The sequence below is a fragment of the Oncorhynchus tshawytscha genome, linkage group LG08 (assembly GCF_018296145.1).
Source record: "Oncorhynchus tshawytscha isolate Ot180627B linkage group LG08, Otsh_v2.0, whole genome shotgun sequence".
NCBI lineage: Eukaryota > Metazoa > Chordata > Actinopteri > Salmoniformes > Salmonidae > Oncorhynchus > Oncorhynchus tshawytscha.
In genome coordinates this window covers 29,118,589-29,139,437 of record NC_056436.1, presented here as the reverse complement: position 1 = coordinate 29,139,437, position 20,849 = coordinate 29,118,589, and the positions used below count along the sequence as shown (strand labels likewise).

Below are 20,849 nucleotides of genomic sequence, written 5' to 3'. Positions count from 1 at the left end.
TATTTGAATATAAATGTGATAAGCATTGTACATTTTTGTTGGGTAGTACAAGTAGCACAATGTTTTGGTCTGCTGTTTAAAAAAGAAAAAAAAACTCTTAACCTGAAAGTGGTCTTGGGGATTAGTTACTGTATTGTCAGCAGGATGTATAATAAAGTAAGCGCCCCGATGAGAGGTTAGGTGAATGTTAAACAGGTCAAAGGTGCAGTAGTCATGGCGACAGGTACCTGATGTTGTGGTGACAGAGACAGCAGTGGTCTTCCTCCTCCTCTTGATGTCCCCTGTGCACAGCAGTCCCAGATGGACGTTAGTCTGCCTAGGTCAGAGACACAGAGCTGTAACATTAATCTCAGACAAAATTATTCAAAGACCATCCTTTTCCAATTTCTATGGATCTGTATACTGAAATGTGAGGACAAAATAAAATAAAAATACTTTGGTTGTTTCAAATCATTATTCATTTATCTTTTCTGTTTGAGTCTAAAAGAAAAATACGAGTGTTGAACCTTTCTACTATGGCTTTTCCATGAGCAGTTAGAAGTTTCTAGAACACTGCTGCAAGGGAATATCCAACCCTGGACCCAAAAGGTGTTAAAAATACTACAAACTGTTTTTCTTTACAGGAGGGAATCACCAGAATTTTGTTCCATTTTGTTCAGAGTTTTGTTGAAACGTTAACAAAAAATATCAGCGGAGGAAGAAGGAGGTGTAGGGGTTGTGCGTCTGTCGCTGCCGGGTCCAGTTAAACAAAGTACCCCTGCTGTGGACCTCCTGTGTCATATGTCAGTAGCCTCCAAACAGGGAGGGCCCACCACAGCCCCTCCTAGCCCTGATTACTGGGATGTAAAGTTAAGGTCAAGGTCCCCGCCATGGCTGAGGGGGAGGGACTGACGTTACCAAGAGCCGGCGATGTGATGAGTTGACTCAGTGTGTGTGTGTGTGTGTGTGTGTGCCTGCGCTCATATAGTGCCAGTGCATGATATCGCCCACGAAATGGTGTATTATCTCACATGTTTCACAACACTATATCCACTTTGACAACAGTGTTTATTGGTTGAAAGCACCTGTAAAGACGCATCTGTAAAAAGAAGAAATCTCTGCAGTGCAAAACAACAAAGGAAGACATTAATACAGCAGACCCCTGTTAACCGTGGTGTCTCCTCCTGAGCAGTCAGCTACATAAACCTCCCTGGTCAAACATGTGCTGAGATAGGATAGGGTCCTGTCATGGCTGCCTTTTAACAGCCTGCATGTTCCATCCATGACCTCAACACCCATTAATCACATGACGGCACTGCAGGAGAGGGTGCAGAAAGATGTGTGTGGAACGCTTTGAGCCAAGTCTATGTTGTATAATCAATAGGTATAAAAATAAATGGCTTGACTGTTATTCCCTCCCTGCTACCCCACTCTAATAAAATCCCAGTAATGCATATTTCATTTACTTTTATACTTATTGATTACCTGTACTCCAGTTAGTAAATCACGCGCCTATCGATCCCTCAATCGTACAATCCCTCTGTCGGACAGCACATAACCAGCCATTTGTGCCCCTGATAAAGAGCTCAGACATTGAACTCCCCACAGTAAATCTTTGCAAACTAACTTTTTAATTCCAAAATCGATCCATGCTTAAACGTCGCATTATTTCACGAGGCACGCCCGCGGTATTAAAAGTAATACCCTGATGCATTTGGTCTTTATGCATAGAAGTCCATCGTTCCATCGCTCCCCTCATTACACAGAGTCCTGATCGGGCAGGTGCTCTGGGGCCCAGGCTGCAGCCTAGCGGGAGAGATCCTGTGGTGGAAAGGCTGTCTGACCCCTCCCCCAGACTACAGGCTGAGGAGCAGGGACCACTCAGGGGCCACATGGAGCCTACAGAGACACTCAGTCACATGCTAATAAAACATTAGAATACCATTAGCTGGCTCATTAGGGAAGGCTAAACGGGACAACTCATTTAAAAAATGGAACCAAAAGGCCTCTGGTAACAGGCTTGTTATGCATCATTTGTAGCTGTTTGAGTAGCTCACTGCGGGATAACACAGCTACAATTTTACTCAAAGGTGTAATAAAAAGCTATTTGGAAATTGGTTTGCAATAGAGTGGGTTTAAGATGTGTTTAAGAGAAGCAGTTTGACAGATAAAACACACAATACATGCGAGTGATCTTCCTGCAAGATATACAGTGGGGCAAAAAACTATTTAATCAGCCACAAATTGTGCAAGTTCTCCCACTTAAAAAGATGAGAGAGGCCTGTAATTTGCATCATAGGTACACTTCAACTATGACAGACAAAATGAGAAAAAAAATCCAGAAAATCACATTGTAGGATTTTTAATGAATTAATTTGCAAATTATGGTGGAAAATAAGTATTTGGTCAATAACAAAAGTTTCTCTCAATACTTTGTTATAGACCCTTTGTTGGCAATGACAGAGGTCAAACGTTTTCTGTAAGTCTTCACAAGGTTTTCACACACTGTTGCCAGTATTTTGGCACATTCCTCCATGCAGATCTCCTCTAGAGCAGTGATGTTTTGGGGCTGTTGCTGGGCAACACGGACTTTCAACTCCCTCCAAAGATTTTCTATGGGATTGAGATCTGGAGACTGGCTAGGCCACTCCAGGACCTTGAAATGCTTCTTACGAAGCCACTCCTTCGTTGCCCGGGCGGTGTGTTTGGGATCATTGTCATGCTGAAAGACCCAGCCACGTTTCATCTTCAATGCCCTTGCTGATGGAAGGAGGTTTTCACTCAAAATCTCACGATACATGGCCCCATTTATTCTTTCCTTTACACGGATCAGTCGTCCTGGTCCTTTTGCAGAAAAACAGCCCCAAAAGCATGTTTCCACCCCCATGCTTCACAGTAGGTATGGTGTTCTTTGGATGCAACTCAGCATTCTTTGTTCTCCAAACAAGACGAGTTGAATTTTTACCAAAAAGTTATATTTTGGTTTCATCTGACCATATGACATTCTCCCAATCTTCTTCTGGATCATCCAAATGCTCTCTAGCAAACTTCAGACGGGCCTGGACATGTACTGGCTTAAGCAGGGGGACACGTCTGGCACTGCAGGATTTGAGTCCCTGGCGGCGTAGTGTGTTACTGATGGTAGGCTTTGTTACTTTGGTCCCAGCTCTGCAGGTCATTCACTAGGTCCCCCCGTGTGGTTCTGGTATTTTTGCTCACCATTCTTGTGATCATTTTGACCCCACGGGGTGAGATCTTACATGGAGCCCCAGATCGAGGGAGATTATCAGTGGTCATGTATGTCTTCCATTTCCTAATAATTGCTCCCACAGTTGATTTCTTCAAACCGAGCTGCTTACCTATTGCAGATTCAGTCTTCCCAGCCTGGTGCAGGTCTACAATTTTGTTTCTGGTGTCCTTTGACAGCTCTTTGGTCTTGGCCATAGTGGAGTTTGGAGTGTGACTGCTTGAGGTTGTGGACAGGTGTCTTTTATACTGATAACAAGTTCAAACAGGTGCCATTAATACAGGTAACGAGTGGAGGACAGAGGAGCCTCTTAAAGAAGAAGTTACAGGTCTGTGAGAGCCAGAAATCGTGCTTGTTTGTAGGTGACCAAATACTTATTTTCCACCATAATTTGCAAATAAATTCATAAAAGATCCTACAATGTGATTTTTTTCTTCTCATTTTGTCTGTCATAGTTGAAGTGTACCTATGATGAAAATTACAGGCCTCTCATCTTTTGAAGTGGGAGAACTTGCACAATTGGTGGCTGATTAAATACTTTTTTGCCCCACTGTATATGGCAACATTACAAAATGGGAACGTTTAACATTTCAATGTAATGTAACGGTAAACTAGAAGAGTCCCACAGAAAGAAGGGAAAGTCATTGAATTAGGGATCACCAACTAAGAATAGCAGAGCTGTATTGAGCCATGGAAAAATAACCCAATACCCAATAAAGAAGACGAACAAGAACTAAATTCTCGCAAAGACACATCGAGGACATTCAAGAAAATGTCTGAGCGATACATTTTACATGTCACATGGGTCATACAACGAAAAAGACACTCTTAAAAGCAGCGTGGTCCCTTAGGTAAAGAATAAAACAAAAGTGACACAGGGTCAATTGTAATTCAGGTGCCCACAACCAAAAGCAGATATATCAATTAAAAAGAACACCTCAAAAGAAGGAGGGGCAGCGGTAACAAAATGGCCACATATTTTCATTAGGGTACACAGTACTTCAGGTGTGAACAGGATCTCAAGATGAATAGAGGTATTCAAATGAATCAGAAAGGATTAAAGTCTCCTGGGAAGCCGATCAATAGCCCCAAATCAATAATCAATAGGCCACTCACACCAATATACTTACTGCTGACACCGAGATCTCACAATTAAAATGAAAACTGGGAGAGGAGTGCCGTAAGACTATGATTTATCTTGCGCCACAAATGTCATTTAGAAAAGAAGAAAAAAAGTCAATAGATATAACCGAAGTGCGGCCGGCTCAGGTGGGAGGCAGTTATGCATTTTAACATGGCCACCATCCCAGAACTTTAGAGCCAAATCCTACTGTTCACTGTGCCCATTCACACGGCCATACTAGGACAAATAACATGGAGTCCTATACAGCCTAAAGCACTTCCTATCAAATCCCTGATGGTTGCCATCAACTCTACCAAAACAGGAGATGACAGGTTTTTATTAACGCAGTATTATTTCAACCTCTGCAAGATACAAGATGAATGTTTATACTTCCCTTACAGACCAAAACACTTTTCTTTCAAGGGTATTTTGAAGTAAATAAAAGGCATAGATACATGAGAGCTCAGTGATAAGAATCAATCATTTGAATAAGTTCCTCAAAATAAATGAAAATATAGTGAAGCCAATTATGTGAAGTGTAAACTTTGCGGTGAGCAAGGTGTTATTTAATACAGTTTCTGAATCTGAGTATTGATGCTCTGTGTTAGAGACACAGCACTATTATCCCAACCCTGTCAGTACCATGCTGATGCCCTATATAAGAATATTGATGAAATGAATGTAAGTAAATGCAGGATTGAGTGCGTGCGTTAGCACATATTTTTATTTTTATTTCACCTTTATTTAACCAGGTAGGCTAGTTGAGAACAAGTTCTCATTTACAACTGCGACCTGGCCAAGATAAAGCATAGCAGTGTGAGCAGACAACACAGAGTTACACATGGAATAAACAATTAACAAGTCAATAACACAGTAGAAAACAAAGGGGGAGTCTATATACAATGTGTGCAAAAGGCATGAGGAGGTAGACGAATAGTTACAATTTTGCAGATTAACACTGGAGTGATAAATGATCAGATGGTCATGTACAGGTAGAGATATTGGTGTGCAAAAGAGCAGAAAAGTAAATAAATAAAGACAGTATGGGGATGAGGTAGGTGAAAATGGGTGGGCTATTTACCAATAGACTATGTACAGCTGCAGCGATCGGTTAGCTGCTCAGATAGCTGATGTTTGAAGTTGGTGAGGGAGATAAAAGTCTCCAACTTCAGCGATTTTGCAATTCGTTCCAGTCACAGGCAGCAGAGTACTGGAACGAAAGGCGGCCAAATGAGGTGTTGGCTTTAGGGATGATCAGTGAGATACACCTGCTGAAGCGCGTGCTACGGATGGGTGTTGCGATCGTGACCAGTGAACTGAGATAAGGCGGAGCTTTACCTAGCATGGACTTGTAGATGACCTGGAGCCAGTGGGTCTGGCGACGAATATGTAGCGAGGGCCAGCCGACTAGAGCATACAAGTCGCAGTGGTGGGTGGTATAAGGTGCTTTAGTGACAAAACGGATGGCACTGTGATATACTGCATCCAGTTTGCTGAGTAGAGTGTTGGAAGCCATTTTGTAGATGACATCGCCGAAGTCGAGGATTGGTAGGATAGTCAGTTTTACTAGGGTAAGCTTGGCGGCGTGAGTGAAGGAGGCTTTGTTGCGGAATAGAAAGCCGACTCTTGATTTGATTTTTGATTGGAGATGTTTGATATGAGTCTGGAAGGAGAGTTTGCAGTCTAGCCAGACACCTAGGTACTTATAGATGTCCACATATTCAAGGTCGGAACCATCCAGGGTGGTGATGCTAGTCGGGCATGCGGGTGCAGGCAGCGATCGGTTGAAAAGCATGCATTTGGTTTTACTAGCGTTTAAGAGCAGTTGGAGGCCACGGAAGGAGTGTTGTATGGCATTGAAGCTTGTTTGGAGGTTAGATAGCACAGTGTCCAATGACGGGCTGAAAGTATATAGAATGGTGTCGTCTGCGTAGAGGTGGATCAGGGAATCGCCCGCAGCAAGAGCAACATCATTGATATACACAGAGAAAAGAGGCGGCCCGAGAATTGAACCCTGTGGCACCCCCATAGAGACTGCCAGAGGACCGGACAGCATGCCCTCCGATTTGACACACTGAACTCTGTCTGCAAAGTAATTGGTGAACCAGGCAAGGCAGTCATCTGAAAAACCGAGGCTACTGAGTCTGCCGATGAGAATATGGTGATTGACAGAGTCAAAGCCTTGGCAAGGTCGATGAAGACGGCTGCACAGTACTGTCTTTTATCGATGGCGGTTATGATATCTTTAGTACCTTGAGTGTGGCTGAATACCCGGACCGGCTCGGATTAGGTACGGTGGGATTCGAGATGGTCAGTGACCTGTTTGTTGACTTGGCTTTCGAAGACCTTAGATAGGCAGGGCAGGATGGATATAGGTCTGTAACAGTTTGGGTCCAGGGTGTCTCCCCCTTTGAAGAGGGGGATGACTGCGGCAGCTTTCCAATCCATGGGGATCTCAGACGATATGAAAGAGAGGTTGAACAGGCTGGTAATAGGGGTTGCGACAATGGCGGCGGATAGTTTCAGAAATAGGGGGTCCAGATTGTCAAGCCCAGCTGATTTGTACGGGTCCAGGTTTTGCAGCTCTTTCAGAACATCTGCTATCTGGATTTGGGTAAAGGAGAACTTGGAGAGGCTTGGGCGAGGAGCTGCCGGGGGAGGAGCTGTTGGCCGAGGTTGGAGTAGCCAGGCGGAAGGCATGGCCAGCCGTTGAGAAATGCTTATTGAAGTTTTCGATAATCATGGATTTATCGGTGGTGACCGTGTTACCTAGCCTCAGAGCAGTGGGCAGCTGGGAGGAGGTGCTCTTGTTCTCCATGGACTTCACAGTGTCCCAGAACTTTTTGGAGTTGGAGCTACAGGATGCAAACTTCTGCCTGAAGAAGCTGGCCTTAGCTTTCCTGACTGACTGCGTGTATTGGTTCCGGGCTTCCCTGAACAGTTGCATATCACGGGGACTATACACCAGTAAGTGTGAGAGTAAGATTTTGTGTCAATGATCTACACACAATGGCCCATAATGTCAAAGTGGAATGATGTTTGACGATATAAAAAAAAATATATTTACAACATTTTAAAGCTTAAATGTTTTCAGTCAATAAGCATTCAAACACTTTGTTATGGCACAACCTAAATAAGTTCAGGAGTATATGCTTAACAAATCACATAATAAGATGCATGGACTCATTCTGAGTTCAATAATAGTGGTTACCATGATTTTTGAATAACTACCTCATCTCTGTACCCCACACATTGTGACGGCCCTGAATTTGACTGAACCATCTCTGCTTCTCCTTCCAATAGGACACTTCCCCTTTAATTCCCAATTAAATAGCCAGCATCAGCTGCGCAAAAGTGGGTTAATGATGGTGGTGTGAATGAGGCTGTGTTCAACCCTCAGTTCCGAAGCTTCTTTACTCCATTTGTTTTGTTGTATTTAAAAGTGTGCTTTGTAGCTTTGTCTCAAGTTTAACCAGGATCGGATCCACTCATTTCTTCCTTTGGACTACACATCTCATTTGGTCTCCGCAGTTTTGTCGTGACCTTTCTACGCTGGAGATCTGTTGGCGGATTGGGTTGTCTGACAACATTTTTTGCATACGGTATTTGTTTGAGTGTGATTTATACCGTGTTAATTTGTGGTCAGTTGTAGTTGAAGACTACTGAGATTTGATACTGTTTATGGTTGTGTGGCAAAAGAGTTTGATATTTTGATTGTATGATTGAGACTGGGTTTACGCTACACTTTTATGAACGGGCAAACATTGCGTGACTAAAGTCACTTGAGTTCACTGAACTCCTTTACCGGGCTCTTTTAGGCCCGAGGTGCGGGACTTTTCTTGAGGAACCAGAGCTCATTGTTTGTTATATTGTAATGTGTGTGATCATTTACACTGCTAAAAAAATAAAGGGGACACTTAAACAACACAATGTAACTCCAAGTCAATCACACTTCTGTGAAATCAAACTGTCCACTTAGGAAGCAACACTGATTGACAATACATTTCACATGCTGTTGTGCAAATGGAAGAGACAATGGGTGGAAATTATAGGCAATTAGCAAGACACCCCCAATAAAGGAGTGGTTCTAAAGGTGGTGACCACAGACCACTTCTCAGTTCCTATGCTTCCTGGCTATTGTTTTGGTCACTTTTGAATGCTGGCGGTGCTTTCACTCTAGTGGTTGCATGAGACGGAGTCTACAACCCACACAAGTGGCTCAGGTAGTGCAGCTCATCAATGCGAGCTGTGGCAAGAAGGTTTGCTGTGTCTGTCAGCGTAGTGTTCAGAGCATGGAGGCGCTACCAGGAGACAGGCGAGTACATCAGGAGACGTGGAGGAGGCCGTAGGAGGGCAACAACCCAGCAGCAGGACCGCTACCTCCGCCTTTGTGCAAGGAGGAGCAGGAGGAGCACTGCCAGAGTCCTGCAAAATGACCTCCAGCAGGCCACAAATGTGCATGTGTCTGCTCAAACGGTCAGAAACAGACTCCATGAGGGTGGTATGAGGGCCCGACGTCCACAGGTGGGGGTTGTGCTTACAGCCCAACACCGTGCAGGACGTTTGGCATTTGCCAGAGAACACCAAGATTGGCAAATTCGCCACTGGCGCCCTGTGCTCTTCACAGATGAAAGCAGGTTCATACTGAGCATGTGACAGACGTGACAGAGTCTGTAGACGCTGTGGAGAACGTTCTGCTGCCTGCAACATCCTCCAGCATGACCGGTTTGGCGGTGGGTCAGTCATGGTGTGGGGTGGCATTTCTTTGGGGGGCCGCACAGCCCTCCATGTGCTCGCCAGAGGTAGCCTGACTGCCATTAGGTACCGAGATGAGATCCTCAAACCCCTTGTGAGACCATATGCTAGTGCGGTTGGCCCTGGGTTCCTCCTAATGCAAGACAATGCTAGACCTTATGTGGCTGGAGTGTGTCAGCAGTTCCTGCAAGAGGAAGGCATTGATGCTATGGACTGGCCCGCCCGTTCCCCAGACCGGAATCCAATTGAGCACATCTGGGACATCATGTCTCGCTCCATCCACCAACGCCACGTTGCACCACAGACTGTCCAGGAGTTGGCGGATGCTTTAGTCCAGGTCTGGGAGGAGATCCCTCAGAAGACCATCCGCCACCTCATCAGGAGCATGCCCAGGCGTTGTAGGGAGGTCATACAGGCACGTGGAGGCCACACACACTACTGAGCCTCATTTGGACTTGTTTTAAGGACATTACATCAAAGTTGGATCAGCCTGTAGTGTGGTTTTCCACTTTCATTTTGAGTGCGACTCCAAATCCAGACCTCCATGGGTTGATACATTTGATTTCCATTGATAATTTTTGTGTGATTTTGTTGTCAGCACATTCAACTATGTAAAGAAAAAAGTATTTAATAAGAATATTTCATTCATTCAGATCTAGGATGTGTTATTTTAGTGTTCCCTTTATTTTTTTCAGCAGTGTATGTTGGTAATACAACCCACGCAAAAGAACCGTTGTTTTTTTGTTATTTCCAATGTTTTAAGGGTTTATGAAAAGTGTATGTCCATACTGACTTTTACATGAGTCCTTTGTATTGGGTAGACTTGACGGACCAGACAGGACTCATTCCCTCCCAAACAAAAAGGCGAAATCAATATTTTCTCTGGTACCCCTACAAACAATAACTGCAAGTCAAAACTGTTACAACATACAGATAATTGTAAGGTCCCTCAATTGAGAAGTGAATTTCAAGCAAAGATTCAACCAAAAAGATGAGGGATGTTTTTCAATGCTTTGGAAAGAAGGGCACCCATTTGGAAAAAAAGCAGACATTGAATATCCCTTTGAGCATGATGAAGTTATTAATTAGGCTTTGGATGGTGTATCAATACACCCAGTCACTACAAAGATACAGGTGTCCTTCCTAACTCAGTTGCCAGAGAGAAAGGAAACCACTCAGGGATTTCACCATGAGACCAATGGTGATAATAAAACAGAGCTTAATGGTTGTGATGTGAGAACTGAGAATGAATAAACATTGTAGTTTTACTCCATAATATAATGAATACAAAGTGTTATGTTTGGGGCAAATCCAACACAATACACCACTGGGTACCACTCTTCATATTTTCAAGCATGGTTGTGCAGCATCATGTTATGGGTATGCTTCTCATCGGCAAGGACTAGGGAGAATATTAAAACATTTTATAAAATGAAACAGAATACAGCTAAGCACGTGCAAAATTCTAGAGGAAAATCTGGTTCGGCCTTCTTTCCAACAGACAATGGGCGACGAATTCACTTTTCAGCAGGACAATGACCTAAAACACAAGGCCAAATATACACTGGAGTTGCTTGCCAAGACGACAGTGAATGTTCCTGAGTGGCCTAGTTAAGTTACCGTTTTGACTTAAAAATCGGCTTGAACACCTATGGTAAGATTTGAAAATAGCTTTCTAGCAATGATCAACAACGAGCTTTAAGAATTTTTCAAAGAATAAATGGGCAAATATTGTACAACCCAGGTGTGCAAATCTCTTAGACTTACCCAAAAAGACTCACAGCTGTAATTGCTGCCAAAGGTGATTCTTATTATATTTTGTCTCAGAGGTGAACATTTATCTTATCATTTGTAATAAATGTTAGAATTTATTTAGTATTTTGTGTAGATCGTTGTCCAAATATGACAATTTAAATACATTTTAATCCCACTTTGAAACACAAAATATGAAAAAAGTAAAGGGGTGTGAATACTTTCTGAAGCTGGCTGGAGTGTTTACGAACATATTCAACCTTTCCCTATCTCAGTCGGCTGTCCCCACTTGCTTCAAGATGTCCACAATTATTCCTGTACCCACAAAAGCAAAGGTAACTGAACTAAATGACAAATGCCCCGTAGCACTCACTTCTGTCATGAAATGCTTTGAGAGGCTAGTTAAGGATCATATCACCTCTACCTTACTTGACACCCTAGAGCCACTTCAATTTGCTTACTGCCCCAATAGATCCACAGACGATGCAATCGCCATTGCACCATCTGGACAAGAGGAATACCTACGTCAGAATCCTGTTCATTGACTATAGCTCAGCCTTCAACACCATAGTACCCTCCAAGCTCATCATTAAGCTCGGGCCCCTGGGTCTGAACCCCGTCCTGTGCAACTGGGTCCTGGACTTCCTGACGGGCCACCCCAAGGTAGTGGTAGGAAACAACACCTCCACTTCGCTGATCCTCAACACAGGGGCCCCACAAGGGTGTGTGCTCAGCCCACTCCTGTACTCCCTGTTCACCCATGACTGTGTGGCCACGCACGCCTCCAACTCAATCATCAAGTTTGCAGACGACAACAGTAGTTGGCCTGATTGGCAACAATGACGAGACAGCCTACAGGGAGGAGGTGAGGGCCCTGGCAGAGAGGGGCCAGGGAAATAACCTCTCTCAACGTCAACAAAACGAAGGAGCTGATCGTGGACTTCGGGAAACAGCAGAGGGAGCACTCCCCTATCCACATAGATGGGACCGCAGTGGAGAAGGTGGAAAGCTTCAAGTTCCTCAGCATACACATCACTGACAATCTGAAATGGTCCACCCACACAGACAGTGTGGTGAAGAAGGCGCAACAGTGCCTCTACAACCTCAGGAGGCTGAAGAAATTTGGCTTGCCCCCTAAGACCCTCTGAAACTTTTACAGATGCACAATTGAGAGCATCCTGTCAGGCTGTATCACCGACTGTTACGGCAACTGCACCGCCCGCCACCGCAGGGCTCTTCAGAGGGTGGTACGGTCTGCCCAACGCATTACTGGGGGCACACTTTCTGCCCTCCAGGACACCTACAGCACCCATTGTCACAGGAAGGCCAAAAAGATCATCAAGGACATCAACCGCCAGGGCCTGTTCACCCAGCTATCATCCAGAAGGCGAGGTCAGTACAGGTGCATCAAAACTGGGGCTGAGAGATTGAAAAACAGCTTCTATTTCAAGGCCACCAGACTGTTAAATAGCCCTCACTAACCGGGTACAACCCGGCTACTCAACCCTGCAACTTAGAGGCTGCTGCCTTATAGACATGGAATCACTGGTCACTTTAAATAATGGAACACTAGTCACTTTAATAATGTTTACATACTGCTTTACTCATCTCATACAGTTGAAGTCGGAAATGTACATACACCTTAGCCAAATACACTTAATCTCAAATTCCTGACATATAGTCCTAGTAAAAATTCCCTGTTTTAGGTCAGTCAGGATCACCACTTTTTATTTTAAGAATGTGAAATGTCAGAATAATAGTAGAGAGAATTACTTATTTCAGCTTTTATTTCTTTCATCACATTCCCAGTGGGTCAGAAGTTTACATACACTCAATTAGTATTTGGTAGCGTTGCCTTTAAATTGTTTAACTTGGGTCAAACATTTTGGGTAGCCTCCCACAAGCTTCCCACAATAAGTTGGGTGAATTTTGCCCATTTCTCCTGACAGAGCTGGTGTAACTGAGTCAAGTGTGTAGGCCTCCTTGCTCACACACACTTTTTCAGTTCTGCCCACAAATGTTCTATAGGGTTGAGGTCAGGGCTTTGTGATGGCCACTCCAATACCTTGACTTTGATGTCCTTAAGCCATTTTGCCACAACTTTGGAAGTATGCTTGGGGTCATTGTCCATTTGGAAGACCTATTTGCGACCAAGCTTTAACTTCCTGACTGATGTCTTGAGATGTTGCTTCAATATATCCATTTTCCTCCTCATGGTGCCATCTATTTTGTGAAGTGCACCAGTCCCTCCTGCAGCAAAGCACCCCCACAACATCATGCTGCCACCCCTGTGCTTCACGGTTGGGATGGTGTTCTTCGGCTTACAAGGCTCCCCCCTTTTTCCTCCAAACATAACGATGGTCATAATGACCAAACAGTTATATTTTTGTTTCATCAGACCAGAGGACATTTCTCCAAAAAGTATGATCTTTGACTCCATGTGCAGTTGCAAAACGTAGTCTGGCTTTTTTATGGCGGTTTTGGAGCAGTTGCTTCTTCCTTGCTGAGCAGCCTTTCAGGTTATGTCGATATAGGACTCATTTTACTGTGGAAATAATAATACTTTTGTACCGGTTTCCTCCAGCATCTTGACAAGGTCCTTGCTGTTGCTCTGGGATTGATTTGCACTTTTTGCACCAAAGTAAGTTCATCTCTAGGAGACAGAACGCGTCTCCTTCCTGAGCGGTATGACGGCTGCCTGGTAACATGGTGTTTATACTTGCGTACTATTGTTTGTACAGATGAACGTGGTACCTTCAGGCATTTGGAAATTGCTCCCAAGGATGAATCAGACTTGTGGAGGTCTACAATTTTCTTTCTGAGGTCTTGGCTAATTTCTTTTGATTTCCCATGATGTCAAGCAAAGAAGCCCTGAGTTTGAAGGTCGGCCTTGAAATACATCCACAGATACACCTCCAATTGACTCATGATGTCAATTAGCCTATCAGAAGCTTCTAAAGCCATGATGACATTTCTGAAATTTTATAAGCTGTTTAAAGGCACAGTCAACTTAGCGTATAAACTTCTGACCCACTGGAATTGTGATACAGTGAAATAATCTGTCTGTAAACAATTGTTGGAAAAATTACTTGTGTCATGCACAAAGTAGATGTCCTAACCGACTTGCCAAAACTATAGCTTGTTAACAAGAAATTCCATTCTTTTACTTTTAGATTTGTGTATTGTTAGATACTACTCCACTGTTGGAGCTAGGAACACAAGCATTTCAATACACCTGCAATAACATTTGCTAAATATGTGGATGTGACCAATAAAATTTGATTTGGAGGCACTTTATGTGTTGGGTGACTTGTTTAGGGGTGTGACTGTGGAGGGGGGGTGACCTCCAGTGACTGTCCAGGGTAAGTCTGGACAGTCACTAGAGGATGGATTTGAGCTGCTTGGGGAGATGGATTCAGGCTTGTGCCGTCCGACGGGACACATCTGAAGCACCACTCGTCAATCCCCCTCTCTCCCTCGTTCATTTGGGAGTATGATTTATACTTTTTGAAGTGAAGGGTCTTGAATCCCTCTATAAAGGAATTAAGAGGCTTCCCCTGAGACGGCATTCAAATGAGAGCATGGTAGGGATATGAGGGCTTTTTAATAGATAGAAATTAGTATTCACAATGGCTCAAACTGGAATCTGAAGGAACCTTTCAGGTGGAGAAGAAAGAGCCAGTTAAGAAAATAAATCTAAGAAGTTTAGCCTTTTCATTGCATTCGTGTTTTTGCCCATCAAGAAATGGTGGAGGGCTTTCTGAACTAGCCCAGGAGAGAGAGTGAGAGAGCTTGAAACAGAATGAAAAATGCTCTGTAAATAGGCACTGTGGAACTGGAAACAATGCAAGGAAGAGTCTCAGACTGAGGGCTGTTCAGCTCCTCAACAATCCCCATGCCATGCAGATCCAGCAGTACAGGGGCTGACTTGGAGCTAGAGGCTTTGAGCAAAACTCTTTAGATAAACTTCTGCAATTATTTATATTTTTTTAGCGTTTTCAGAAACACTGGAAACCAAAGATTCTACATGAAAATATTCTATGTTCGAGAAAGACAACCTTGGAAAAATACATCAGTTATTATTCAGCGGAGTCTTATATCCCAGTGAGGAGTTGTCTGTTGTATAGACCAGGGGTCAAGCTTGCCCCATATACAGTACTTGACTGTGCTAGCTAGTCTCATGGGGGACGTGGCTAATATCACACAAGCCTTTCTCCAGCCTTACCCATGTCCTCATCCTAACATGACCTTCTATGACACCACTCCTCTCATTCACTCTAAAGACCATGAATGCCCACGCCAATAGCACCAAAGCACAACTTTAACATGTTAGCCCAGCTGCTTGATGTGATGTCATCTGTATGCCCACCTGAGTCTGGAGCTCACGATGTCACACTTTGAGCTCCTGTCTCTCAATGTTCTCACCCCCGCACATATTGAACATGTCTCTGAGGTACAAACTTTGATGTCGCATGCATCGGTTAAATCACGACTTGTGTTTAGCGACTGGTTCATTTAAGAGTTAACCACGTCTGTCAATATATTGAGCTTCAGAATGGAATGGGCTGAATGGCTCCAATAGGCCCAGGAGAGGCGGAGTTTAACCATGCCAACAATAATGAGTGCTGTGTGCATCCCCTACCTGGTTTTGCAGATGGAAGAGGAGCATCTCCGATGGGAGCTGTCTGGCACCATGTCAATGGGATAAACAGGTAACGGACACAGAGGGTTGAACTGGAACACATTTAGAAGATGTTAGGAGTTCACCCAGACGCATCAAAAATAGGGCTAGAGAGATGAAATGTCTTATTCAATAATTCAACACAAATATACCTGGCTCCGATCTCTTTTTCCAATGGAAGGCAGCCATTGATAGGGGTCCTGAGAGAAATGCTTCATTCTCTCCATAGACACTGACATACTGTTGTCCTGCAACACATAAAATGTGCTATTTTAGAACATATCACATAACTTGTTAAATACATGCATTAAAAGCCTGGTATCCATTAATGTTTGTCAAGGAATGTGTTTCTAGTGTGCCACTCTGCCCTCACCTTACTGGGAAGCCTCCTCCGGCCTTTCCTGATGCAGCGGGCAGCCACGCCAGGCAACCGGTTCAGACGGGCATGGTAACCTGCAACACCAAACCACACTGTTACCCAATCAGAACTGGAGAGAGTGACATTTCTGTTGTTTTCTGTTATTTCACAATGTAAATGGGCTCCAGAGTGACGTAGCGGTCTAAGGCACTGCATCGGGTTTGGGCGGGGTAGGGCGTCATTGTAAATAAGAATTTGTTCTTAACTGACTTGCCTAGATAAAAAAAGGTTAAATATTTATTTTTATGTATAGCATTTTGATTAGCTCATCACCTCTCTGAGTGGGCCGTGCAGGCTGTAGGAAGGTGGGTGGAGCTGAGTCTGGTACTTCGAGGACAGGAGGAGTATCTGGGTCCCAGCTGGGCAGCAGGCTGGGAATGCCCATCCCCCCCGCTCCACACTCCCCCTCAAAGAACCAGTCACTCTGCTCATCATCACCTACAGCACAGGCAGGAAATTCAACACTGTTAGTCACAATGTGTACATTGGGAAATTCCATAACTGCTCAATATGATTCTGCATGACATTTAAACAATGATACAAAAGTATTTTCACGGATGGGCTGCACCAATTTATAATTTAGTGCTGTACAATTAACCATGGAATGAAGTACTGACTGCATGAGGGCATCTTTCCTACTTGGCCTGCATCAATCCTCTCTCTATTTGTTGACAGCCTCTCCACCACCACACAGCAGACCACCCTGGTCCCCAGACACTGCTCTCTCCACAGACCTGTCAGTCAGCGGGGCGCATGCCTCTCACAGTCAAGGTGTAGTGACAACTGTTAAATCAGGGGCCGCCTCGCCCCACCACGGCTAATGAGATTAGCAGAGGCTTCAGCGCTCATTAACACGACATGACAACGCCTTATTAGAGCCGCCTGGGTGCCCGGCAACCAGCCTATTGTATCAGAACCTCTTTCTGTCTAGTCTTAGCATTCTGTTACACTTACAAAGAGCACAGGCATAGCTCCATCCTTTGAACATTCAGGTAATGCTAGAATTAAAAGGCTTATTACATGCTTTTTGTTTTCATTTTGCACCATTATTACCTTTGTCATCTTATTTAATTTGCATATACATATGTAAATGACACAAACCACATTTTCATCCACAGTTTGTATGCGCGGAAAGTCATACCTTATAACACAAAATCACAATAGCTGTGATGGAAACAGGAGGTTTTGGTGTAATTTTATAAATGCTGACAGAATTTGTTCCTTCGACATGGTGGGATATTTTTGTGTCTGCAAAATGTATTATGCGGGAAATGACGGTGGAAACACATTTGTGTGCAAATACTCTGAACAAAAATATGAACGCAACATGCAACAATTTCAAAGATTTTACTGAGTTATATAAGGAAATCAGACAATTGAAATAAATTCATTAGGCCCTAATCTATTGATTTCACATGACTGGGAATACAGATACCCTTTAAAAAGAAAACCAGTCAGTATCTGGTGTGTGTACCATTTGCCACATGCAGTGCGACACATCTCCTTCACATAGAGTTGATCAGGCTGTTAATTGTGGCCTATGGAATGTTTTCCCACTCCTCTTCAATGGCTGTGCGAAGTTGCCCGATATTGGCGGGAACTGGAACAAGCTGTCGTACATGTCAATCCAGAGTATCCGAAAAATGCTCAATTGGTGACATGTCTGGTGAGTATGCAAGCCATGGAAGAACTGGGACATTTTCAACTTCCAGGAATAGTGTACAGATTCTTGCTGAAACATGAGGCGATGGCGGCGGATGAATTGCATGACAATGGGCCTCAGGATCTTGTCATGGGAATCTCTGTGCATCCAAATTCTGACAGTTTGCGCAGAAATTCTTCAGTTGTGCAAACCCAGTTTCATCAGCTGTCCTGGTGGCTGGTCTCAGACGATCCTGCAGGTGAAGAAGCCAGATATGGAGGTCCTGGGCTGGCGTGGTTACACTTAGTCTGCGGTTGTGAGGACTTTTGAATGTACTGCCAAAAATATTTAAAACGACGTAGGCTTACGGTAGATAAATTAATATTCAATTATCTGGCATCAGCTCTGGTGGACATTCTTGCAGTCAGCATGCCAATTGCATGCTCCCTCAAAACTTGAGACATCTGTGGTATTGTATTGTGACAAAACTGCACATTTTAGAGTGGCCTTTATTGTCCCCAGCAGAAGGTGCACCTGTGTAATGATAATGCAGTTGAAGTTATTTGGGACTGGGGGGCAGTAATGAGTAGCTTGGATGAATAAGGTGCCCAGAGTAAACTGCCTGCTACTCAGGCAGTAGAGATTTTAGTAGATTTGGATAGAAAACACTCTGCAGTTTCTAAAACTGTTTGAATGATGTCTGTGAGTATAACAGAACTCATATGGCAGGCAAAAACCTGAGAAAAAATCCAACCAGGAAGTGGGAAATCTGAGGTTTGTGGGTTTTCAAGTCTTTTCCTATCCAATATACAGTGTAAATGGGGTCAGATTGCACTTCCTAAGGCTTCCACTAGATGTCAACAGTCTTTAGAACCTTGTTTCAGGCTTCTACTATGAAGGGGGAGCGAATATGAGCTGTTGTCTGGACACCAGGTGTCTGGCAGAATGCCGTGAGCTAAGTCTCACGCGCGAGCTGCGTTCCCTTTCATTTCTAAAGACAAAGGAATTGTCCGGTTGGAATATTATTGAAGATTTATGATAAAGAACATCCTAAAGATTGATTCTATACATCGTTTGACATGTTTCTACGAACTGTAATGTAACTTTGACTTTTTGTCTGGACTTGCTCGCGCATTGTGAATTTGGATTACTGGACTAAAAGAGCGAACAAAAAGGAGGTATTTGGACATAAATGGACTTTATCGAACAAAATGAACATTTATTGAACTGGGATGCCTGGGAGTGCATTCCGATGAAGATCATCAAAGGTAAGTGAATATTTATAACGCTATTTCTGAGTTTTGTGACACCTCTCCTCGGTTGGAAAATGGCTGTATGTTTATCTGGCTTGGCGCTGACCTAACATAATTGCATGGTGTGCTTTTACCGTAAAGTTTTTTGGAAATCTGACAGCAGTTGCATTAAGGAGAAGTTTATCTATAATCGTATGTATAACACTTGTATCTTAGATCAATGTTTATGAGTATTTCTGTAATTTGACGTGGCTCTCTGCACTTTCACCGGATGTTTGTTTGAGACAATGCATTTCTGAACATAACGTACCAATTTCAAATTAGGTTTTTGGACATAAAGATTAACTTTATCTAACAAAACACACATTTATTGTCTAACATGGAGTCCTGGGAGTGCCATCGGGTGAAGATCATCAAAGTTCAGTGATTCATTTTAACTATATTTCTGTCTTTTGTGACACCTCTCCTTCTTTGGAAAATGGCTGAATGGTTTTCTGTGACTAGGCGCTGACCTAACATAATCACAAGGTGTGCTTTCGCCATAAAGCCTTTTTGAAATCAGACACTGTGGCAGGATTAACAAGAAGTTTATCTTTAAAATGGTGTATAATACTTGTATGTTTGAAGAATTATAATTATGAGATTTCTGTTGTTTGAATTTGGCGCCCTGCAATTTCACTGGCTGTTGGCGAGGCGTCCCACATATCGCAGAGAGGTTAATCAGCTTCTTGATATGCCACACCTGTCAAGTGGATGGATTATCTTGTCAAAGGACACATGCTCACTAACAAGGATGTAAACAAATTTGTGCACAAAATTGGAGAGAAATAAGCTTTTTGTGCATATGGAACATTTCTGGGATTTTTTATTTCAGCTCATGAAACCAACACTTGTACATGTTACGTTTATATTTTAGTTCAGTATAATAATCAACATATCGAACTAAACTTGGAGTCACACAATGATATGGTGTGTGGTTCTCCCACTACAATTCAGAAAACCACAGTTTATTAGTCTACAGATTAAATAACTTATGATGAACTTCACAGGGGGCTCTTGATGCTCCTTTCCAATAAATATTGACGGTCTTATTCTGGTGACATGAGGATCGATGCTTGACTGCCATTTGACAAATAACAATTATCCATAATAATCTCATCATGTAGACTAGCCTACATCTGCGAGCTGTTGGCTACAGAGACCAGAGTAGGCACATTTGCTATTTAAGGCAACAGTTTGTGATAAAACTATCGGTAGAGTTTAAAATGCGATGGAAACATATTGAACTTTACATTTTTATTCAGTACATGAAAAGTAGATTTTGTGTGCACTATGTCATTACACACTCACTTTTATTTGCAATAAATCCATTTATTGGAAACACACCACTGGTGAGAGAATGCACACATTTTCTCTATGCAAATTCTACAATATCTGCATGAAAATCTGTTGCCAACTGGATGGAAACCTAGCTAGTGAGAAATAAATATTATGCTGAACATTAATACCTTGTCTTCCCTCATCGTTAGTGAAGAGGCCAGGATCACTGCTGCATATGCTGCTAGTTTCACTGCAAACAGAGGAAGAAGAATATAATTGTCAGTATGCATTTCATGTTAAACTTAGCAGTCTTTTTGTAGTGATAATACTGATGTGTAACAAGAAAAATAAATATGTTGTGATGGATCATTTTAAAATGGGTGCATTTTAGGGTCAAAGAAGGTTGTGCCTTTGAAAATAGAACAATGTGAAGCAAAAACGTGCCAGCTCACTCCAAAAATGTTAACATGCAACATTCAATAACAAAATAATGAATCAGTCCCGAGCTAGAGGTCAACATAAATATAAAATGACACAAAAAGAGGAGGGGCGCTCTCCCCACTGGTTGCCATCCCCAACACAAAGGCATGGGGAAGGACTCTGGTCGAAGCCACTGAGTGACATGCACAATCTAATTGAATATCCTCCGCTGTCAGCTCCAATCTAATCTGTGCTGCGT

General features: G+C 43.2%; 1 protein-coding gene across 3 annotated transcripts in view; it reads right to left on the bottom strand.

The window, feature by feature from the left end:
- The window catches only part of LOC112256694 (G patch domain-containing protein 2-like), a 37,740-nt gene that overhangs the window by 8,938 nt on the left and 7,953 nt on the right, over positions 1-20,849 (bottom strand). For all 3 annotated transcript variants that reach the window (XM_024430121.2, XM_024430120.2, XM_024430119.2), the window contains exons 3-8: positions 20,359-20,420; positions 16,229-16,393; positions 15,911-15,990; positions 15,690-15,785; positions 15,499-15,590; positions 228-316 (exon numbers count right to left, since the gene is read on the bottom strand). In XM_024430121.2, coding sequence (XP_024285889.1) covers positions 228-316; positions 15,499-15,590; positions 15,690-15,785; positions 15,911-15,990; positions 16,229-16,393; positions 20,359-20,420 — 584 coding nt within the window. The remainder of the gene's footprint in view (positions 1-227; positions 317-15,498; positions 15,591-15,689; positions 15,786-15,910; positions 15,991-16,228; positions 16,394-20,358; positions 20,421-20,849) is intronic.